The sequence below is a fragment of the Octopus bimaculoides genome, chromosome 4, assembly GCF_001194135.2.
Source record: "Octopus bimaculoides isolate UCB-OBI-ISO-001 chromosome 4, ASM119413v2, whole genome shotgun sequence".
Taxonomy (NCBI): domain Eukaryota; kingdom Metazoa; phylum Mollusca; class Cephalopoda; order Octopoda; family Octopodidae; genus Octopus; species Octopus bimaculoides.
In genome coordinates, this window is record NC_068984.1 from 41,121,770 (window position 1) to 41,147,613 (window position 25,844).

Sequence of the window (25,844 nt, forward strand, 5' to 3'; positions counted from 1 at the left end):
TCATGATATTATCGGTGCTTTTGCTGGCGCAGTTGAACAGATTCAAGATAAATCTGATGATACTAAAATTGCGGTAAAGAACATTACGGTATTTAATGATCTTGTTAAATTATGCCTTTTAAAAATTGAACCATCACTTCAATCAATTTTAAATTTACCTCCTACCAAAGACATTCGCCATTATACAAAACCAAATAAAAGTAGTAAATGGAAAACAGTCTCAGCAGATGTCAAAGTCTATTTATCGAGTTTAGTGAAAATGCTAAAGAATATATCTGAGACTTCAATGATTGATATACTTTTGAAACATGTTCATAAGATGGCGATATACTTTTCTATGTCGAACCGACTGTCCAAAGATCTTGTTGAACACCTCATAACAGTTTGGGGTTCGGCAGAAGATACTACTAGAATTTTAGCATTTCTTTGTATTAACAAACTTATCATTATGCGAGACAACTCAATATTGGAATTGTGCCTCAAAAGAATGTATGCAGAATATGTAAGTAATTGTAAATTCACTTCTCCAACTCTTTTACCAAATATTACATTCATGCAGAGATCTCTCGTCGAAATTCTGAAAATAGACGAAAAAGTCACATATCAGCATGCTTTTGTTTACATTCATCAACAAGCTATACATCTAAGAAATGCGTTAACTTTAAAAAAGAAAGATCTTTGCCAAACTGTTTATAATTGGCAATATATTCGTTGTCTTGAACTGTGGAGTACTCTGGTAAGTTCTTCTCCCCAAATCACTGTGTTAGAGAATCTAATATACCCATTAATTGAAGTGATTACTGGAGTTATTAAGTTAGTTCTGAGCGTTCGCTTCTATCCTCTGCACTTTCATTGCATAGCTATGTTAAACAAAATTTCTGCCAGTACCAGTAAATTTATTCCAACATTACCCTTTATCCTTGAAACTCTTGAATATTTGGATTTAAACAAAAAATGTTCCAAAGTTGCCCTGAAACCGATATGTTTTACCTATGTATTGAAAATGACGAAATCTCAAGTTCAAGAAAAAACCTTCAAAGATACTGTAATCGAGCAAGTTTACGAACACATGTTAACTTGCCTTAACATCGTTTCCCATTCGATCAGTTTCCCTGAGTTAGTATTTCCTGCGCAAATTCAAATAAAGGATGTATTAAAGAACTGTAAAGTTCCAAACTATAGCAAACAATTAAAGCAGTTATACGAGAAAATTGAAGAAAATTCCAAATTTATTTCAACACGTCGTAATTCTTTCAGCTTGAATTTATCCGATACAAAAGCAATAAATTCTTGGGAGAGGCAATGCAAAGAGCAGGTACCACCTATTCTGAAATTCTTCCGAGTTTGGCGAAAGTTATGCGATGGAGAAATTGCGCATCAAGTAGCAGCCAAAGATTCTATTATCGATTTTGGAAATTTCGAGGATATCAGAGCCAAAAAGGAGCCAATTAAAAAAGCAACGCAACAGGAAAAACGAGAGTTTAGCGCTTTATTTGACAGTGTTGATAAGTATAATTTTGAAGATATATTTAAATTTGATTTGAAAAAGAATGCTGATTCCAAGAAAAAGAAAGCTGGCGATAATGAAAAGAACATTAATGGAAATGCACAAAGCAAGAAAACAAAAACCAGTGATGAAAACGAGAAGGGTAATGGGAATGAACAAAAAAAGAAAAAATCCAGTGATAGGAAAAAGGATGGTAAAAAAATAAAACCCAAAAGTGTCACTGGTAAAAAGAAAAAACTCAATAGATTTGGAGGTTTGAAAATGATTTAAGGAAATGTTGCAACTTTAAGTCTCTCTATCAATGGAAAAATAAACTTGTTTTCAATCAAATGTTGCTAACAATCAGTTTTTCAGATGGTTATCTTAATATAATTAAGGTATCACTACCATCATTTCAGGTTTCAACAGATTATCTCTTACTTACAAACATTTCTTTCCACGTACAATAAAACTAAAGGATAAGCGAAGGATCTTGTATTTTTGAAGAAAATGAGGTGTATATAGATACATCATGGTTGCATGAAATACTGAAACAAAAACTAAATATTGCTTATGTTTTAAGAATTACATCATTTACAAATTTCTGCTAACTCATGTAAATACTTTTAAGTTTTCTAAATGTTTTTTTTTTCTCTTACTAAACATGCTTTTAAAATGAGAGTGTTTTTACTTGTAAATAATACTCTCATACATCATTATATCTTAAACTTAATTTTTAAAAGGTTCCTTTACATTTTTGTTTCATCATTTCGTTAAGTGGAAATTTTCAAATTTTGTGTATTGATGTAATTTTTTATGCTGAGTCTAATTTTGTTATTCACTTGTTCCAGAATAATTTTAGAAAAGTGTTACAGAGGTTTAAAATTTGATCATTTTTACCCAATCAGAAAACAGCATTTGGAAGCTGGCATTTTCTGTGTGAAAGCTGTCTATTGCAACATTACCACAACAACAATTAATGCATTTTTTGTAGCAAAAATTCAAACACTAAAGTTGGAGACAGACACTCTAGGAGTTTCTAAAACAAATTACAATTTTTGTATCTCCTGCACCATATAAACTCACTGAGATACAAGTCAATCATAGTCCCACAGTGTTGTTTAACCCTTCATTTTACACAGGCCATAATGCTTTTTTTTTTCTCCACTTGTGTGTGGGTACCATCTTTTTGAGTTGATAGGCTCAACACTGTGGTTCACTGTTTGATGTTGAAAATTATAACCATCAATTTCAGGAATTTGAGAGAAGGCCCTCCACAAGTCACTGAAAATTGTAGTTCCTGGATGAACCAATGACGTATGCATCCTTCTAGTGTGTGTCTGGTCTTGCAACACACACCTCCAAAAGCCCCACTGTTCAGCATGCACTCTTCCTTGGTTGTATTTACCTCTTGTGAAGACTGTTTTGTCTATCTCAGTAATCTTCCCAAGACCACTTATCTGAACTGGGTTGCAGAGCAGATCCTCTGCACATATTTCACAAACTTAGTTGTTGTAATCAACAGCTGTCCAGTGGCTCATCTCCAGTTCTTCAATACAAAACTAGACAGAATTCAATTCCTTGACCCATGAGTAAAGGTAAAAGAGCAGTACAGATCTAAGAGGAAGAGTGCCACCTTCCAGCCATGTATCATTTCTGACAGACACACTTGTTGCATCCTTTGTGGGAGCACTGCCAGGAAATTTCATATTATGTTTATCTGTACATAGTGTTTTTCATTTAGGAATAACACCCTTCCTTCACAAGTAAAAAACCACACCCTCCTTGGTTTTCAATTTCTTCATACTTGAAAGGTTAAATGAGTTGATTGCAGTCATACTTCTTAATAGTGTCAGGACAGCAATGGAAAATATCAGTTTCTCAAAAAAAAACCACAGGTAAAAATGACAAGAATGAGATAGTACAAATGTTCAGAAAATAGGCACTCATCAAAGAAAATACTCATGGTTATAATAGTTTTAAGTAGACAACAGCTTGGTTTATTACTATGGAAACAGGCACCAATGTATCTGTGGCTTTCAATTGGTTAAAATTACCCAAAATTTGCATATTTTGAAAGCTATTAATTTTTTATTAATTTATGGCAATTAATTAGCGTACAAAGCTACATTAGTACTAAATTTGAAAACAAATGGAACAAAATTTAAAGAATAGAAAACTGTGACATCAACAGAACAGATCCATGTTTCTAATTGAATAATTATTATAAATTAGCTAAAGAGATTTTTTTTTCTCTTAAATTAAAAGTAGACAATATTAGATTAAGTATTTCATGCAGTCCTTCATGTATCTATATACTCACAAATTCCTTGAATATATGCTGTGATCCTCCACATTTACCGACTGAAATATTGAAAAATGTTCTCTGAAGCAATAGGAATTTCGGCATTTTGTCATTGGCTATTTACAATTCTTATGTTCCATATTCAAATCTCTGGATTTCAATGCTATAATTTAATTGCAATCTTTATCATTTGCGTTATGCAATTATAACAATTGTTAATTATTAATAAATATGTTTATAAGTATTGTTGATAATTATGTTATGTAACATGCTGCTATCATTTATGATTACATGATTGTTTCTGAAACAATTCCTTGTGAGTGAATTTGGTAGGCAGAAACTGGAAACATCATATGTTTTCGTTTGTTTACATCTTCTTAGTGGTTCAGTAAAAGAGACCAATAGAATTACTACCAGATTTAACAAAACAAAGAAAAGAATGTAACTACTGGGGCCAATTTGTTCAGTTAAACCCTTCGGCTGCTGTCCAATGACATCAAAGAAACCTGTTTTGTCTTCTTACGAACTTCTAATTCTTCCTTATAACAATTGAGCACTACCATTACAGGTCCTGTAACTTCTTTGGTTCAAAGTTTGGAACTTATGGTTCTGTTAACTTCTTAACCTTTTAGCATTTAAACTTATCACATGTGGTCCAAATAGCCTGCCTTCATTTTTGGTCAAACCACCAGATCTAGCCCTTCACACCTACCCTACATTGTCATTCTAAAAAATTATAGCATTGAAATCTCAAAGCTATAAGATAGTAACAGGATAAATTTAAAACAATGTGAATAAATGTTACATTTGGCAGAGTAATCAGAATGTTAAGGGGTTAAAGTTTTTGTAGGTATAGGTGATATTCAGGATATTTATCATGGAAAAATTCAGAATATCACCTGCATCAATAGAATAAGAAATAAGCAATGGCTTAAATTTCATATCCTCGTTGGTATTTGCCTAATGGGCCTTCCTTCTTTGCACCATTTGTTGAAACAATGACTGATCATGACTATTAAAGCTTATTCTATAGAACATCTTAATTACATTTAGATTCAGTTTTTTTCCAAAGCTTAATGGGACATGTGTGCTTAACTTCCCAAGCTTCTTCAATACTTTTTTGTTGCTTGCATCTTGTAATTTTTCCAGAATTCTTTGTCAGAGTAACATTTATCAGTCACTCAACCAACTGACTTGAAAATTGATCTAATAGGCCAGGCCAGGCTGCAGTAGTGAAGTAATGGTTGATGGAAGAATGAAAACAACTCCAACAGGAAATCACATTTTCATGTGTAACTAGATTTGAAGGATGACCAAAAAAATACCATGTCTTGAAAATTTGCAATCAGATTAACCCTATTCTACAATCTTCCTGCTATAATGGTCTGAAATGGCCTGTAATGTTAAGAGCACTTTTCCTTTCAGACTTGTAAAAAGAAAAACTTCCAAGAACTCTTATTCATCTGTGGGTATGGAGAACTTTTACTTGTATAGAATACAAGTTATACATCTTGAATCTTTTGAAATAAAGCAAAATATAAACTTCAGTTTTCCCATCAAAATAACAATATCACCAAATTAATTAAATAAATGTTTTATTAGATTGAAAAATTCAAATTGCTTTACAATATTTGGTTTATATTTGATGTCAACAGTATATTTTTGTTCAGTAAAAAGAAACAAATGCTACTGCAAATTACAAAATATCCAAACTCTTCACACAAAATTATAAAATGAAAACTTTATGCTAGAATTAGGATAGTCTGCACACAATAGTAGAAACGAGAAGCTTTGCAATTTTGTACACAATCAAACATTGAAAAAAAAATTTTTTTAATATAATGTGGAGAGGAGTAAAATAAAATAATGACTGAGTTTCTTGTTTTTTTTTAAAATTTTTATATTGAGCATGATTAAAGGATCAAAAGAGGCTTACAACTAGCTAAAACTACTGCAAGGTAACCCTGTAATTTATGATTCTGTGTTCAAATCTCATTAGAATTAGCAGGTATCATTAGTAGTCTTACTGAATGAATTCACTCAACTAAACTCCACCTATAAAAGGATTTAAGCAACTAAGTAAAAAAAAAATTAAATGTCCAGATCTTCATGTGTAGCTTCACAGCAGATAAATATAAGAAGGTCATCCACAAATGGTTACTTAGATATTGGGTGACCTGTGTAGGGTGTTTTTGTTTTGTTATTCATATACAAGTTAGTATAAATTAATTAAAGAACATAGTTGGTACCTTAGAATGACCACAGCCAAAACGTTGGAGTCTAGACACATATCTGCAAATATGTCATGTCATCCATCCATAAAAATGTTATAGAAAATTTGTAAATATTTACTTCTGATCCATTAAAATAGAGAAGTGGTGATTTGAGATGCTTCCAATTTAGAAAACATTTTGAAAGAATATAATAATGAAGTGTAAAATATTCTGATAATACTTTTGAACAAGAAAGAATGTCTCTTGTCTTTCTTAACTTCGTAGTATACAAGTTTACTTGTTAATTGTCATATATAAAATGCACTAATTTTGGGGGTTGCCACCACAATATTTTGTATGAATACAATAAAGTGATATTGAAACTTTTTACTGTGAAAATCTGAAATTTTTCCACATACAACAGTAATTATGTCTCAGGTTATTTATTATAGTCATTGCAACCACTTCATTTACTGCAGATATTTTTTAAATATTCGAGAAACACTGCCCTTCAGTGTTTATCCCTATTTATGTAATATATATATCGTCTTTTTTTTTTATATATACAAAATTACATCAGCCCAATGTACTCGTCCCTGAAGATGGTAGGGTCTTGTTTAAGAGAAATTTGGTTGCTATTTGTAACAACTCAAGAAACCACAAAGAGACATTCTCTTGGTTCAAAGTAAACTTAATTCGTGACAATCCCATCTTTTTGTATACCAAGAACTACATTGTCCAATACATCCTACCAATTTAAGATGCCAAGATATGATTTGAGAGGATTTAGCTGCTATTTCTTGCAATTCAAGTGACTATTTAAAATCTCTCTTGTTGAACCCCAAGACCATCTGACATACCTTGACGTATGTGAGTCAACAATACAGTATGGAAGCCCAGATGTCTGCAAGAAAACTCTCTTATGCTTTCATATCATTCCTTCAAAGAGGTGGTTGGTGTAAGAGGCAAAGTGAGGTATGAGATACTTCTATTTCATTACATCAGAAAGGTAGTTCAGTAAAAGGAAGGGCTGATAGTATTTTAGCTACATACACAGATTTACATACATAAGCTCCATTATAATTAGAATTATTTAGTAAGTGTTAAATTAAAGATTCACTATTTCTTTTTTTGTTTTAATCAAAATGGGAAATTCAACTTGGTCTGTAATTTTGTATTTGGAATAAATCCTTCGATTCAGTTCAACAAAATGCAAAGACGAACATTTTGCATAGAAATATGGAAATGTGTAATGCAGCTGTAGATATCTGATTTGATAAAAAACAGAAAATGGTGTTAACAGAATTTTTTTAATTAATATGCTTATAAAGTAAATAGCCCAAACCAATACCTAAACCTATTGTTGCCCATCGACTGAAAGATGAGCTTTTTAATATTGATTGCCAATACATTGTTTTCCTAATGGTTTCAATTTCTTTCAATAAGCGACATACTGAAGCTCTCTCCAATTGCTGTTTCTGATACTTCAGTAAGTAAGGCCTTCGATCTTCAGAGAAGTAACGACTATCAATTCCTAGCATTACTAATCTGTTCAGCAGTGCAATAAGACTGATGTCTGCAGCAGTGAATCGAGAACCAAACAGCCACAACTCTTGGTCATAGTCTGATGAGCCTAGAAAACAAAACAAAAAACAAAGCATGAGAATCAGTTACCACAGTTGAAAAACTGACAGGCATGATATTTTGTCTCGAAAATAAAATGGAAAAAATCAGAAAGAACATAATTTGTAGGCTAATCCTTTTATGACAGTTTAAAAAACTTTAAATCAAAGACATCCAATATCGTTCAGCATATGGAAATGTAATTAAGAAATTTGCTCTGCCACCACTATATGTTGTGAAACTTGCTGGAAACTTTTAATCAATGATGCTATTGTTTCCAAAAGGTGTTATGTGTGTGTGTATGTATATATATAAAACAAATAAATGAGTATATGCATATATACGTCTACCTGTATATATATAGATACATATCTGGGTACAGGACATTGCAAACAAAACGTAGACAAAAAAATAATAACCAGAGTACAGAACACACACAGGCCACAGAGAACATTTTCCTTGTGTGTGATAGTTGGATCATCACATAGTTGATGGTATTTCAGATACTGAAATAAATATAAATTAGAAAACTTTTTTACAGCAGGATTAGAATTAAGATAGCTTGTAATGTAAACCTGTTTGTTTGAGGTTAGAAAGTTATTTAAAATGTCTTGCTTCACTACATTAAATATATTAAATCATTTTACACTAATCATTCTTTTTAAACTGTAACTACACAGGACATGTGAAGGCTTGAAAGAAATGAAGCCTTGTATGACAGTGTAAATGGTTCAAGAGAAAAATTGGGTATAAGAGGCATTAGATGTAGTGTGCAAGAGAGAAGACTGCATTGGTATGGTCATGTGATGTGTAAGGATGAAGACAGTGCATAAAGAAGTACCAATCTCAAATTGTGGAAGGAACTTTTGAAAGGGGTAGACCCAGGGGTGGCCTGTGTGTGTTCTGTACTCTGGTTATTATTTTTTTGTCTACGTTTTGTTTGCAATGTCCTGTACCCAGATATGTATCTATATATACAGGTAGACGTAGGTATGCACATACCTGTACGTATATATGCATATACTCATTTATTTGTTTTATATATATACATACACAGGTGGTTCAGATGTTGAGTTTCACCAAGGGACTGAGATCTCTGGCGATATTCTCTACTTGAGAAGACAAGTCCAGTTAAGTAAAATCGTGGTTATCCACGCATACAGGCATGTCCTTTATAACCATGCCCCATTTCACACACATAATTTGTCCTCAGTCAAACCACCCATACAACTCTTCTTTCCAACACCCCACTACCCATGATAACCACCCACTGCAGGCCCCTCCACTCTCCCACATGTGCCTATCTGCACACTCCATGCTCTAACATATTTACCATACCTCTCATCCCATTCACTCTCATCATCTTGCTAGTTTCGTCTTCCTCATCTCCCTCTACCCCCTTTGTACCACTTATACCACCCATCCCCACTGTCTTTCTAACTCTTCTCCTCTTCCTTGTCCTACTGGGGTAACCAAATATCTCTATAGTAAGACAACTATCACTGTCCCTCTATTATACTCTAACCTCTCACCTTGCTCACAGCCACCTCCTTCAATTCCACTCCCTCTCTCAGTTGAGAGGTCTTTGTCTTGCAAGCCACTTGGTGACTCCCACTTGTACCATGTAAAAAGCACCCAATACATTCTGTAAAGTGGGTGGCGTTAGGAAGGGACTCTAGGTGTAGCTCTGGCTTGCCAACTCCTATTGAACCAGCATAGAAAGTAGTGTTAAATGAGGATGACGATTTTTTAAAAACTATTGCAGCGCTCATTGCCTATTCACAGAATCTTATATATATTTCAATTCATAATATGTCTCACAGTTATGGTTAAGCTATCATTCACTGATAGATCTGTTAAGACTATATCAAGTCCAGAGTTGTCATTGAAAAATTGAAAGCCTTAGATCAGTCACAATTCCCACTGTAGTCTTTTCAATTTAAATTTCTAGATTGTCTCCCCTGGATTTCTTGCCAACAAATTATATATGTGTGTGTGCGTATTTGTTTGTACCAGTGTCTTGTCATTATGTGATGGTTGGAGACAAGCATCACTGTCATACATGCAGTGTTGTTCGCTTCCAGTCTTCTGTGGAAACCGTATCTGGCTATAGAAATATCATCTTGTTAAGGAAAAGGTGAGGGTTGATGATAGGAAGGGCATCTAGTCACAGAAAATTTACCTCACCAATTTTTATCTGACCCATACAAACATGAAAAGCAGACATTACATGATGATAATAATAGTATGAAGTTGAATTTGTTGTTTCTGGCAACATCCTAAACCAACCAAATTCTTGCCAACAGAGATCACTTCCTCTTTCCAAAAATAAAATTTAATTCAATAGATAGAAAATCCAATTATTAAACTTGATATGATCATTTTAATCTATGGCTTAAGAGAGCACTGAATCTGCTCATGTCCAATACTCACAATCTTCATTATTCTTTACTGCTAAGCATCACTCCTTCTCTTCCATCTGAATCTTCATTGATATCTACCATTGCTACTTACTATAGTCAATCTTTCTCTTGGTATTCATTATTCACTCTCTCTTACCATCACCCATCTTTATAACTACCCTATAACATTATCCATACAGTTTCTTATTTAATGTGTAGTTATCAATCTCTCACTCACTTTCTTTCACTCTCTCTCTCTTTCTCATTGCTCCCATTCCTATCAAACTCACATTTGCACTCTCTCTTCTATTCATTCCACTCAGTCATGTTTGATTTGAAAGAAATGGACAACAGAGTAGAGAGGGATATCTAGTCTTGCAAGGGACAAAGCCACCTCTCTAGTGTTAATACCATGATAAAAGACATCTAGTACATACTGTAAAGTGATTGGCAAACAGAAGCAAAATAGAGTAGGTAGGACCCATTTTAGTCTTGCTGAAGACCTGATAATCTCTCTAGTACTGTCATCATGATGAAAGACACCCAGGGCACTCTATAATAATTGTTGTTAGGAAGAGCAGCCAGTCAATTGAAACTATACAAAAAAATGGAATCTATGAGTAAGATGCAATTCTTTGACCCATCTGGGAGAGTAACTATGATCTTACTCAGTTTGTGATGACACATACAACCCTTGTGAGCATAAAAAGCAGATATAAAACAATGATATCTATGTACACTCACACACACAATACTAAATTTTTCTTAGAGTAAAAAAGAAATCAAACTAATATCTTTGAATTTTGCTTTAAAAATATTACAACCAAGACACCTTTTCATTTTTAAAAAGTTTCTGAACCTGTATATGATACAAGTACTCTGTATTGTGGTGCAGCCCATGTTGATTCTTGATTTGGTAAACCTTCGCTTATTAATACTAAAACCACATGCCTACTGTCTTCTCATTTTATGTGAGATTACAAAAGATATTTATCTCATGAGAATAAATCATATACAAAAGTATAAATAGATAACAAAAGATAATCCTGTTAAAATAAAAATAATTAAAAAAAGTAATTCACCTTCTGATGATGACATAATGAGGGTTTCCATTTCATCAAGGACATCCTCAAGATCTTCAAGTTCTTGCATTACTTGTTCAATGTCCATAATCTGTTCAAAACGCTGAGCTGTCTGCTGACTTTTAGAAAGGTAAGTATCACGGAAACTTGGATTTTTTTCAGCAAGTTTAAGCATCGTTCCCAGTCGGGCTCCATAGTTTTCTGCAATAAACATAGGAATAAGAAATCTCTAAGAAAATGAAGCAGACACAATCAACCTAATTTTTAAAGCATCATAAGTGTATGTATGTGCATACATGTATATACAGACCACTGTGAACTACTGTACACTATGCACTTAAATCACCTTATGGGATTTATTGCTATTGCAGCAGGGGACACTTGATCGTTTAAGTAATGTTTTCTTTTTGAAAAACTTAATGATAAACTAAATTTATAAAAGGTTTCTTTAACCCTTTAGCATTCAGATTACTTTGTCAAATGTAATGCCTATTTATTCACATTTTCTAAAATTCATCATGTATTACTTTCTAGCTTTAAGATTTCAAAACTATGATTGTCTATTTTTAGAATGACATTACGGGCTAGGTGCGAGAAGCAAGATCTGGCCAGTTTGAACATAAAATGGATGGCATATTTAGGGTAGATATGGCCAGTTTAGATGTGAAAGGGTTAATTATCAGAAATAATGATTTAAGTGAATTCATAAAATTTATAAATGTTAAGAGTAGTTTGATATTGGAAGTCAAATATTTTATTTTCACTGCAGTGTATTTTTCACTTCAAAAACCTTAGACAATTCAAAAGTATATCATTGTAAAATAGTAACAAAAAGACATACGAGAGCGAAATTATTATCTGTCACAGGTTGGCAGTTGTTATATGACAATATTTATTTACGTCCCTTTAGATACTTTGCTCTTTCAGAATCAATAAAACGAGTTTTATCTAAATTATTGTTCACTCTACCAATTAAATTATGGTACCTTGTACCTATTATGTGAGAAATCATTAAATCATTATTATTATTATTATTATTATTATTATTATTATTATTAAGTAAGGGCAGTGGATTGGCAGACTTGTTGCAGCATTTTCTACATTCCTCATCATGACCATTCTGCAGAAACTAATAAATAACATCAAAAATGCAAAGGAAACATTTTCCCAAAAACTGAATGATGTTAATGGAAGAAGATATTAAGACCAAGTTTTAAATAGAATATATCCAAATAAATCAGTATATATTAAGAATGTATCATATGTAAAACATATGCAGAAATTCGTTTTTTTTTTTTTTAATTTCTGACAAATATTGGGTCATCCCATAAATAATGTAGGTTTTTCAAATGCATGAATTAAAAGTCAGAGGGGGACAGGATAAACTACCTGCATCAACTTGCTATAAAAGCAAGTAATAATTTTACCTTGTACTTATTCTTAGTGTAAGCTTTGAAGAGTGCAGTTCGATTTTAACAGTTATTTTTTCAAAGCTATAATGGAAGATAGTTCATGATAGAGTCATACCCAATGACTGGTGTAGCAGCACCATAGTCAACTGCTACAAAGGTAAAGGTGATGCTTTAGATAGAAATAACTACAGGGGTATCAAACTGCTGGATCAGGTGATGAAGGTCAAGGAGAGGGCCATAACCCAACTAATTAGGGAGAGAGTCTGCTTAGATGAGATGCAGTTCGGTTTTGTGCCAGGTAGAAGCACCACTGATGCTATATTCCTGGTACAGCAACTGCAGGAGAAATACCTAGCCAAACATAAACCCCTATATTTGGCTTTTGTGGACTTGGAGAAAGCCTTTGACTATCATTTATTTTGCAGTTTTCAAAATCATTTGGATGTCAAAAATATGAATTCTGTAGACGAGGTCAGAACAGTACTGGAGGAGTATTTTATGTCATGGACAAGTGAATTTTGGAAGAGGGACCTTGCAAGTCTACCTACCAGATAGATAGAAGGGCATTGTAGAAAATGAAGGAGAGTATAATTTAAATAACAAAAGACTATCTTAATTTTGAAAACTAAATAAAGTATAAAAAAACCACATTATTTATGGGATGTCCTAATATATTTTGCATATTATATAACTACAAGCACATTTTTTTTTGGGGGGGGGGTGGAATTAATGTTTTAAACACCTAGTAATCCCAACAACTTATTAAGCTAGTCATCTGGGATTTATTATGTGTATGTTAATGTATGATGAAATAACTTACCTTTCATTGTTTTCTGTACATAAAACGGTAATTTACAACCAGTTATAGAAAGCTCTTCATGCATAATAATTCCATATGTAATAATTTCTACTTTGACACAATTTAAGAGTTTTCTTATCCGTGATACTTCTTGACCAACTTCAAAAGACTCATCAGGAACAAGAGTAACAACTAGCAAGACAACAAAAAAAAAATATTAAAGAATAGTTCATAACAAATGCATATCAACATTCTAGGGTTTATATTCAGGGCTCTATAATTTTTAATATTTTCATTTTTAGATTAATGAAAATTTCTCAGAGCTAGTTAAGGTCATGCTACCTCAACTCAAGTCCCATTGATCCCTATTCTTCCTTCCTAGCATATTGGCCCTCTGGAATTTCCTCCCTGTTCATATCTTTCCCCACAGATGTTGTCTTACAAAGTTCAAAGAGGAAGATTAATGTTATTGATCTCACCAGTCAAAGGTCTGCAAAGGCTTCTGAGCATTGCTCCTTTTGCCCAGACCCAACAAGGAAAGATAAGTATATAAATATGTTAATCAATTTTCCAGCAGTTTAATTTATTGAAAGTTATCACTTGAGTTCTATATGCAGATATGAATAACAATCTTATTTTGTCTCTCATCTCTCTCTCTCTCTCTCTCTCTCTCTCTCTCTCTCTCTCTCTCTCTCTCTCTCTCTCTCTCTCTCTCTCTCTCTACGTCACATATAAATTAACTACTTGCTGATTGATGAGTGATAGGACAATTTTGAAGTGCTCAACTGGCAACAAGAGTTGCTAACCCATTATTTAACATTATGGGTCAAACACAGACTACCTATGTATCAATAGATTTAAAGATGTGACAATGCAGTTAAAAAGTCTGCTTCTTAACCACATGGTCCCAGGTGTCTTCTACTGTAGTCCCAGGGCAAATCAAGCCTTGTGAGTAGGTTTGGTAGACGGTAACTGTGTAGAAGCCTGTCATATTCTTATATATACATATAGACATGTGTGTGTGACTTTATGTCACATTGCCTTATACTGCATGATATTTGTGAAACAAGTGTGACTGTCGTACAGGCAATGACATTCATTGCCAATATTCTGCAAAACCATGTCTAGCCAAGGAGAAATATTACCTTGCTCGGAAACAGGTAAGGGTTGCCAACAGATAGGGAATCTGACAGTAGAAAACCTGCCTCAACAAATTCCATCCAACTCATGCAAGCACAGAACAAGTTAATGCTAAAACGCTGATGATGATGAGTTCTGACTACAAGCTTACAAGTTCAAAACATAAACTAATGATGCCAACATTTTTACTGCTAATTAGTCAGTGTGAAGTGATAATATCAAGTAACGGAGTGAAAAGATTAACATTGTGGTTAGAGCAAAATTTGAACTCATTATTAGCTTATCCAATTCAAAACAATGAATTTAACATTTCAATAATCCTTACTAATTTTGGTACAAGGCCAGCAACTCTGAGAGGAGAGGAGGAAGTCAATCACATAGACTCCAGTGCTCAACAGGACCTTATTTTACTAATCCCCAAGAATATGAAAGGCAAAGTCAACCTCAGCAATGTTTGAACTCAGAATATACTGAGTCAAAAGAAATCCATTTTTTCCAATGTGCTAATAGTTCTGCCAGTAGTCTTCATTTCAATAATAATAAAAACATTATTTCACAAGATTGGTTTTGTTGACCTCCAATAGAGTTCAATGTACCCTTGGCCCTCAGGAATTGTTCTGACTCAGATCAATCCTGATCAAATGCATCTCTGATTAAAGTAAGTCCAGTTCTGATTTTCCCATCTTTTTATATATCCAGGACTACATTGCTCAATGTATCATTCTGTTTATAACAAAGAGTGTGACTGGAAGGGATTTAGCTGCTATTTCTAGCAGTTTACTTAATCGTCTCTCTTTTGTGGCTGACACTAGTTTGAAGACTAACTTTTCAGCTGTCATCTGGACCTTGTAAGGCATTTGCTTGGTCCTTTAGCATTTAAACCAGCCATATCCAGTCCAAATATTCTACTTGTTTTATGTTCAAATCCACCAGATCTGGCCTTTCACACCTACCCTACAATGCCATTCTAAAACTAAACAGTGACATCATTAAAATCTCCAAGCTATGAGATAATGCGTAATTAATTCAAAATAATGTGAATAAATATGCATTGCATTTGACAGAGTAATCTGAACACTAAAGATTTACAATATTTAAGTAATGTTAATACTTTAGTGAAAGTTGACTGGCAGAATTGTTAGTGCCAGAAAAAATTCCTTGTGGTATTTGTTTAAACCTTTTACACTCTGAGTTCAAATCCTGCTGAAGTTAACTTTGTCTTTCATCCTTTTGGTGGAGTCAATAAAATAAAGTACCAGTCCAACTAATCAGTAAGAACATGTAATGAGCTAGCATGACACAGTAAAGCACAAATTTCTGTTCAACCATGGGGCTATGAAGACAAGTGATATAATATGCTCATTGAAGTTCATCACAGTAAGCTCAATATTATCTATCTGAAACACAATATATTACTAGCAATGCATAAACACACCCACACACATACCTTTCCATTCACTCACACAGTCTTTCTGTAAAAGCAAAATCCATTAAAAGGGATAACAGAAAAGAAAAACGAGAAGTATTATAATCACTTAGCTACATTTGTATACCGAGATACAAGTAAATGTGTCACCCAAAATATAAAAAAAGGGACTTTCTCACCTGATTGAACAGTCGATTCTAAGTAATCAATAATATTGTCTGATTCAACAATAACTTTGTCTCCATCTTTCAAGGCGGGTATTTTTCCTTTAGGATTGATTTCCAAAAACCAGGGCTCATTTTGTTGACCAGCAAGTAAGTTTACATAATGTCTCTTGAAAGGAATTTCTTTCTCATACAGAGCTAAAACAACCTGTGAGATAAATATCAAATAACTGATAATTTTCTCAGTCTAATAATAGTCATGGAAAATGTAAGGCATTTAAAAATTTAGCTATTCTCACATCTATTTCATGAACATTTTAACCTTAAATCAGTTTTTAAATAGTCATCCTGGTTAGTCAGCTTCATTAACATCAGTTGTACATAAGATAATCATCTCTCAGACTATTAATCTATGTTTTGAGATGAGATGTATTTTGGTTGGTTTGGTATCTTATTGTCATTAGGAATCTAATTCACAGATGTGTATCTGTAACAACTTTATTTCAGCTTGCAGCTTCTCAGTTTAATGGTTTTACAAGAATCCCTTTCCCCAATATCACAAATTCTAATGATTAGGCTATAGTCAAACTGGAAGAATCAACCAAACCATAAAAAGTAATGTGATAAATGGTTTTACTCCAGCTTCCCATAGGATACACACAAAACTTAGGGTCACCAGTTGCCGCTGGATTCTGAAAGAAATGCAAAATGGATTTTCAGTGAGCCATTTGACAAGAATTAGGAGTATTTCTATTTCTCCATACACTATTGCTAGAGAATCACTGGCCCTATGCTGAAGTCAACAGTCCTTTTGTATGTCTTGTTTTGGCTAGCTGAGTCTCTAGCAATCCTCCTCAACAAAGTAGCCTGGTGAGGATGCTGATTTAGTTATCAATGACCAGATCATGTAACATGTACTGGATTCCAGGTTACCAGTAGTAGTCAATGTAACATGACAAATCTGGATGTTTACATAGGACCAGACTAGATTCAAAATAGCAACTTTTATTTCTAAACTCAATGTAATAACAATCTTATTCACTAGACCATCAAATGAACTGAAACGGTTTCAAAATAAATATTAAACAATCCTACATCTATAAAGATGATGTTAATAGTCAGAAAAATCCTATCTTGTTAACAACACATCTCAGATATTTGACATTTACTGTGTTTTGTTTTGTTTTGTTTTCATAATCAAACAAAATTTTAAATGTGTATCAATAATTTTAAATAATTGTATATTACTGAGAGTATAGATTACAGGTTTTAAGTATGACTTTAACAGATTTATTGAAAAAAATGTCCAAAGCTGAACTATTAAGTACACTCTGCAAGTCTTCTTAACAGAAACTGTTATAGCATTCATCCTCAACCTTTTCACTCTTGTGGTTCTCTGTTTCCACCTTATGGCTACAAAAGTAACTAAGTTCAAAACTTTATGCAGTTGTTATAACTGAATTTTATAACTGTTCACTAAGATTACCCAAAACAGTCCTCTATGAAACTGTTTAACTTTGAACTGATTGTTATTTTAAACAGTCCCAACCACATGCAAGCAAACAAAAGATAAGTGGCAACATTGGAATAACAACGAAATCACAAACCAGACACAATCTGCAGATGTGTATGAGATATTTTTACATATCATAAATATCATATTACTTCAAATCTGGAAGATTAATCATGTTATTATATGTTGTAAATCTGCAGTCCTTAAACAATGATATTACACTAGTCTTTTAAGTTGTGAGGATTAGTATGTCATAAACATGTTGGAAATATGGGAGATGTTGAAGATTGAATGTAACTTTAGAGAAATTAACGATGTTGAACTGTTAGAAACATTAATACAGGGCATTACAAAATCAAGTGGAAATTCAACATAAGGTGGAGAAGGTAGTAATATCAGCCAATTAATAACATTTATGATTACAAGTGCTTAATGAAGGATATTTTGAAGGGAGCTATTTGTTTAAAAATGATGTTTTATTATTTTTTTATACATATTTGAGTTTAGTGAGGTCAACTTTACTTTTCATCCTTTTGAGATGTCAATAAAAGAATGAAGTACCAATCCAGGATGGTAGAGTGACAGAACTGTAAGAATGTTGAATCAGATGCTTAGTATTCTACCTATTCCTGCCTACTTGGATAGTAAGACTTAATCCTTCACTTCGCACCTTGGGTGCCTTTAGCAGAGTTCACTTTTCTAAGTGCATTCAGACCAGGTCTTCAGTTCATGCATACCTTTCTCCCTCTCAACTATCCCAAAAGCTCTGTAAGGGAAAATGGGAAGACTGGTTTCCTGGATTCTGCAGTGGTCATGCCAACCCCTGAATGGGATGCCAGTCTGTTGCAGGATTAATCATTTTTGCCAGCTTAGCAGACGAGAGCAATGTGAAATGGAGTTACTCAAGAACACAATGCATTGCCCAGTCCAGGAATTGAAACCACAATCTTATGATCATGAGTACAACACTAACCACTAAGTCATGCACCGCCACCTTTTTGACTAAAAGATAAATTCAGGCTAAGTTTTTTTGCCAGAAATAATCAGATAACATGCAACTATAGTAAATTTCATTATATTACCCTTGTAATGACTCATTTGTCCAACCTGATAATAAAAAAATGGTTACTGCTACTCTTAATTGTTTGATAAGTAATTTCTCTGCTTGGAGTAATGTGAATATGACAGATCTATGTTATTCTAATTGAGACAGTGACCTTTTAATGTAAACTTGATTGTTCTAATGACTTACTCTGCAACACCATTAGATTTTGGACTGTAAGCAAGACTTCAAATTTTCTCACAGCCAAGTCAGTTAAATCATTCCTACAATTAAATGAATTCCAATCTATTGTATGGCACTGCAATCATTTGAATGCTAAATCTAATGCAGATGGACATTTCTTAGCTTCAACTGGAACTTAAGAAGGCTTCAGTTCAAGAAGTAATTGAATTGACTATCATTAACATATTCCTAGCATTTTTTTATATTTGTTTTTCAATCCATATGTAAACTTTCAGTAATCTCTACCAAATACAAGCTCCTGTTTTTTTTCAGCACTTGTTATACACCTGTATGTGTGACATGAAATGTGGAAAGAACTTTAGCTGTAAAGTCATGGAGTTATAATTCCCATTACTCCATGATTGTGAAGTTCCTTTCTAAGTTTCTTTTTATGTGTACATGAACTTGGTGCTCTGAACAAATTTTATTTTTAACTGTACCCAACACTGAATTTTTAGCATCAAAGGCATTTATCAATGGTAAATACTTAGAAACATGTAACAGGATGTAACTTTCAGAATGTTTGCACCAATTAATTCAAAATTCTAAGGACAATTAACCACAAAGAAGTTGAAGTACAGATATGTATGTCAGAATACAGTGGTTTTGGCCAGCAGATGTTAATATGGCTTAATTTACCATTTACTACAAAGCATTTCTTTCTATATACAAGACAATACAAGAATGTAATAGCCCACAACTGCTGCAATGTTTAACTTAGATCAGTTATTTTTGTTTATTAAACTTTCTATGATGAAAGTCCTTGCTAATAGAATAAAAAATGTGTTAGAACCTGACTGTACTACAGATCCAAATACAAATGCTTACTAAATGCACCATTACAAGGCAAATTAGGTCTGAGACAGAGGAGGTAAAATTCTAAGGCAATATTTTTGCCTGAGTACAACTGATGTCATAAATAAAAACTATATATGAATAAATTTTGCTTCTATATCATCTTTCAATGCAAAGAATTGATATAAAAATGCATGCACATTGAGCTTTAGCAAGAAATCAGTAGCCAGTCTTCTTTGTTTAGATTTAGATCCAAAAATTGGAACATGTCTGAGATGATAAGGCTTCCTTGAGATTTAGCCAATTTTTCAAAGGCCTATTTAAAAATTTTTCAGATAGTCCAAATCTTGATGCAAAGAACTTGGGCTTATCCACTTCAAGCTTAGTGTTATCTATAAGCAGTTTTGAGTAAACTATATTAGCAATGTCTCTGTTTACTCTGCATTAATTGTTTATTAAACTCCATCATAGTGCTATTAAATGATTATGAGGAATGTAAATCTTCATCGTTAATCATAATGCTTATAATAATTTCATTAGTTCAATGCAGTAAGTAAAAAAACAATGATTTCTAATTCTTAGTACGATAAAAACTAATATCCATTGTAAAACTTCATACATGACGAGCTTTACAGAGAATCCAGACATATATTGCTTTCAATTGTATTCTTTTCCATAGGGATTACTCGAAAACAATTAATTCCATTTAGCTCGACAATTCATTATTTATCTACTTTTCAATCTAAAACGTTGACTGAAAAAATATTCAGTGCAGTGGGATATAACTGACAGAGCAGTCTACAATTTATTGACATATCTTTTAATCAGGAGGAAAGGTAGCTCCCATTACTCTTTAAAGGACCTTCAAGACAGGTGGGAGAGAGGGATGCACAAAAGTATCCTTGAACCAAAGAGCTCGCTCAAATGCTTGCGACAGGTAGCAGTGTTATACAAAGACAACAGATTAAAGCTACCCTGAAGTACGTAATGGAAAGATTTTAACTCAGAATGCAAAAACTGGAACAAATGTCGCGAAGTTCATACTGTCTTGACTCCTAAAAGATGAAATGCAAAATTAATTACAGCGTGATTTGAACTCAAAATGCAGAGTCGGGACTAATATGGTAAGATATTCCATCTGACGCCCCCGAATTTACACCAATATTAAACCAATATACTTAGAATAATATCGTTCGTTTAACGTCCGCTTTCCATGCTAGCATGGGTTGGACGATTTGACTGAGGACTGGTGAAACCGGATGGCAACACCAGGCTCCGAATTTTGTATCATTAATTTCTTAATTCAAATTATTTTCAAATATTGTACTTAGCTATTGTATTTTGATTTACAGCTTCTACGGGATGTAATTGCTATACGGGAATTAAATTATCACAAACTGCTGCTAATAGCAGAGAGCAACACATTATTACCCACTACAGTGTTTATTAGTAGTTTTTGTTTCCATCGACTGCTACTTAATCAGGTCGACATTAACTATAATTAGTTGAGTAGTAAATTAAAGCATACTGCAACTTAAATGTGTATATTAAGTGGTTCAAAATTGTAGTTTGATAAAAACATCACCACTAACAACATGTATTAGAGATTAACACATTTTCGTTTCCAGGTCGTCCAAGTACGATAACTCTTACAGATTTTATATACATATATATACGTATATCACGCCCTTCTGAAAATGTACACAGCAAAAGAGCTCCGCCAAACCGGATACCTGTTAGAAAATTAAATTCTACCCCAGTTTTCGGTTAAACTTTAAGGAAATACTGTAGATTTAATTTCAGTGAACATAAATGAAAAAGATGTATTGGTAAAGAAAATACTTTCACTTTGATTAATTGATTGACTGAGATAAATAGATAGATAGATATAGAATACTTGGTGAAATAGCTTGTTTATAATGCAGTAGCAGAACCATGATAGTATTACTGTGAACTGGGTCAACCAATATCAGGAAAACCTGATCAAAAGCATTCTTCCAGTAGTGATTAGTCTTCTGTTAGGACAGGAGTTTGAGGAATATTTGGCAGTTATTTCTACCAGGTGTAACGACTACGTCGATGCTCCCTCCTCGGCTCAACATACAGATACTAAGAAACTGAAGTAGTATCTTTCATTGTGGTAAATGATTTAATTCGAGTGAAGATTTCCCGGCTGACTGGCAAAGACTTTTCCATAAGTACACTCCAAACAGTAGTTCACAACCCCCCATTCTCTCTCTGGTGTTATTCCAATAGACTTAGTTCCTTTGAACTAACCAACTCCATTCAGTCTAAAACCCACTCGATACACACGTCTATCGTCATCCTCATTGGGTTTCATATCCGCATTAAGCATTTTCCCAATTCTATCCCGGTCCACATTATTGTTCTTTAGCCTTAGGTCTGCACTAATTGAGCAGAGTTAAGATTAACTGATTATCCGTGTTGCATTCCTAAGCATCCTATTTTTCTCCACCACATACTGTTTCTAGAACTACATGTGTTCTGCTTTAATTTGGTAGGATGTGATTTAAGGAAGCTATGGCTGTCATTTCTAGCAGGTTGAGTGACTTATTTGGCACGTTTCCTCCCTGGGTTTTTTTCTGCAGATGCCCACCAACAAAAGTTCAAGCTGAACATTAAACATCGATTTCATCAAATCTGGGAGGGTCTACAAAGGTCATGGGCGCTACTTAGGCTAAATAAAAATATTTGATAATACAAAATTCCTGTAATGAATATCAAAACTCACCCACTGATGTATTTAATGAGCGCTGACTAGCTTTTCCACTAACAATAAGGTTGATGTGAAAGTACCCCTGGAGAGCGCTCTGCACACAAAATATATATACAATATGTAATGTGTGATTCAGTAGGGCCACACACATATGTGAAACTCTACCGATTCAATGTGACAAACGTGTAGCTCATTTAAACGTACTAAAGTAGGGCATTTTTTTTTACTGTGACACCAATCTCACGAAAAGTATTTACTGTCATTACATTGGATTAGCAGATAAAGTAGAATCCAGGACATTGGCTTTTCTTTTTACGTATATTTAAATCTTTCAGTTTCGTCCTTGCATATTCGAAGTTCAATTTTGTCCTGTTGTCGATAACAAAGAATACCAGTGATATAATGATTGTACCCTAATGTAAGACATTTTAATTTACCTTGCCTTTGTCGAGAACTTTTCGAAGTCATCGACATGTAATTAAATTGTTTATGTCACAGTCACATAGACAACCCATCAACATATGAAGTCCGACGCTCTAGTGATAAGCGATACCACAAAGCACGAATTTGTAAAGTATTATTTTTCAAATTTGAGGGTTTATTTTTAAAAAGAAAAGATCTATTTATTATATACAACTATAAATCGTGTTTTAGTTCTTTTCTTTCTGTGGGAATGAACCGGAAGAAGAGGGTCATTTCCCCACGCACGACAGTTTCAAAGAGCCAAGATATGGTGATTTCTAGTTTAGATAGCAGCATCCTGTTAAAAAACAAAACCCCGTTTACTAAACAATAATAAACGTTGTGATCAGTTGTACAATTCTGCAGTATAGAAACATTGTTCTGTGATTTTTTAAAACAGAAGTATTTAATTTCTGCGACCCTATGACTATTTCTGTCAACCCATACATGCTGCCAGTTTACTAAATTACGTTACGCATGCATTGATTACGTAGCCAAAATAACAGCCGGGTTACATTTTTATTCTTAATTTTTTGGGGAGAAGGCTGGGTGCATGAAAGTAGGAATTATTAATAAAACTATTTTAGTAAAATTTATTCACACTTATATCAAAGATTGACAAAAGAGGCGTCTATATTTTTGTTCACCATCTGGTCATGCTCATCTCATACAGATTAAGCTTCCCAATTCAAAAGAATCTGCTACGTAGTAACCCCTTTTATGTACTCCAGCTGTTTCAGAATAATTCAATAAAACATTTCAAATCAGTTACATGCTGTGCGTTGATTATAAATAAACTTACACGCGGGTTTTATAAAATATCCGAGAGTTGCATTTAATACAAAACATTTAGAAAATAAATACACGAAGTTTTTAAACATAATACACACAAACTAGGACATAAATGGAAAAATCAACATTTCGCAAAATTCGTTGATAAAACAAAAATTAAATTGAATGTCTCATAGAAATAAAATAAATCTTTCGATATTTGAAATGGATGAAAAGTTTGAATTTCGAATATAAATATCAGAGATGTTTATATTTCAGAAACATTTAAAAACAAAATCTATAAAAGAACTTAATTTATAAATGCAATTTTTTCTTCAACCACGAAATAATTAAACGACAAAATTTAGTAATTAAAATTACTTTTGTTTTTTTTCACGAGGTGTGACTAACATCAAAAGTATTATCAACAAAAGAATTAAAAACAAAGAATAACTCTGAGATTCTGCGTTTTAACATATATGGAACACATATATCGAAGAATATTGCTATTTTAAAATTTCAAACACTTTTCATGGAAATATATTCTTCGGTCACACCTTACCTTTTGCGAGTAGAAAGACAAGGGATGAAAATACAGCATGAACCGGTTTTTCATGCTTGCGGCAGTGACCTTGCAGGGACTTATACTAGCTCGTCTGCTTGACGGCGTACTGCCTGGTCGGCTGGATGGCCGTGACATAATGCTATTAATGGTATTTATCAGAAACAGGAATAGCTGGTTTACCAAGAGTATTTCGACGGGTTTGCGCGATAGAACAAATGATCTAATTCAAATATACCTATCTAGTGATGGGGAATTATCTATAACGGGAAGATGACATTCATTGATTGTCTTTAACTCGGTTCCATAGGTTACTTTTTCCTGATAGTTTCCCAAAATGGGAATTCGAAGAAAAGAAACGGAAAACGAACAAAGAATACCTTTTAGTAATCGGATGATTAAAACCCTGCCGAAAAAGATTATCAAGTATTTTGTATATTTACATAATTCAATGAATGTGTTGCTTAAAACTTTTTTTTAAAAATCAGTGTAAATTATTATTTGTATAAACAATTCTAATAAAATACGACAAACTATTAGTTCTGTAAGAAATTGAGAAACGGTAAGAATTCCGTTTCAGGTACTCGAAAGAGATATATATTTCGTGCCGCTAGGTAAAGGGTGGCAAAATTTTTTTCCTTTATTATTCATCATACATAGGTAGATAGATAGATAGATATGTGTATATACATACACATATACGTATTTATCCATTAGTTTTAACGAACGGGAGGAAAAATACTCAGTAACAAATGTAGTATATTTCTGCTGATCCAGGAATTTTTTGGAGTTTCCTCAAACTGGAAAAAAAGTAACTTTTTTCTTTCTTATTTATCGACCATACTTCGAGGCCAGTAATTTTGATGGGTGGGACAAGTCGAATACATCGACCCAAGTACTTAACGGATGCTTTATTTTATCGACTTTATCTTATTAACCACGGCGAGATTTGAACTCGGAACGTAAAGAGCCCCCCCCAAAAAAAAAGAATTGCCGACATGAGAACTATTCTGACTGCTAGCCATGTATATACACACGTGCGCATCTTATTCGCCTCGCTGTATTCTGTAGTCTTCCCTCCTATTTTATTTCTTCTTTTTGTCATCGCATGAATTTTTAAATATAGAGCACACACACTGAAAAAATATTATATTTAGACGAATTAGATAGATAGATACATTTACCACGCTAGCTAGCTTAAATATACATACATACATACATACATCCACGACCGTACACACACACGCACACGCATACACACAAAGTCTTACACTCTCAGCCTTTGTATAGGTGTAATAAACATATATCCTACTAAAAAGTATCTATGTATACATGCATACACAAGCAGACTTGTATGTATACATATTTAGAGAGAGGGGAAAGGGTGGGGGGAGAGTGAGATAGGGAGAGAAATCTTTTAAAACATACTTTGAACATATTTGCGGTCCTTTCAAACACATAAGCCAAACCGCACACTACACATCTTTTATCACGGGATACCTGGGCCTGATTTGGGTGTATACATCACACAACAGATATTATTGACATATCCATTAATGTAGATTTAGATTAATTATTTTTCTTCAACGAAGATTAGTATATTTATGACTTAGTATCGTTTAACTTATGAATCAACGTAATTTAAGAGGATTATATATATATATATA

At 33.3% G+C, this 25,844-nt stretch overlaps 2 protein-coding genes across 2 annotated transcripts in view; one reads left to right on the forward strand and one right to left on the reverse strand.

Annotated features, from left to right (window-relative positions):
- Positions 1-1,837, forward strand: part of LOC106881651 (nucleolar complex protein 2 homolog) — a 2,174-nt gene extending 337 nt beyond the window's left edge. The window contains exon 2 of the mRNA XM_052967628.1: positions 3-1,837. Within this exon, the coding sequence (XP_052823588.1) occupies positions 3-1,777 (1,775 nt within the window). The 3' untranslated portion in view covers positions 1,778-1,837. The remainder of the gene's footprint in view (positions 1-2) is intronic.
- Positions 1,838-5,369: 3,532 nt separating this feature from the next.
- On the reverse strand, positions 5,370-24,512 carry LOC106881764 (ganglioside-induced differentiation-associated protein 1). Its single transcript, XM_014932269.2, has 5 exons — positions 24,178-24,512; positions 16,068-16,260; positions 13,344-13,514; positions 11,112-11,312; positions 5,370-7,637 (listed from the first exon to the last, which is right to left on the reverse strand). Exons 1-5 carry the CDS (start codon positions 24,313-24,315, stop codon positions 7,315-7,317), a joined length of 1,026 nt encoding a protein of 341 aa, XP_014787755.1. The 5' UTR covers positions 24,316-24,512; the 3' UTR covers positions 5,370-7,314.
- Between the last annotated feature and the right edge of the window lie 1,332 nt (positions 24,513-25,844).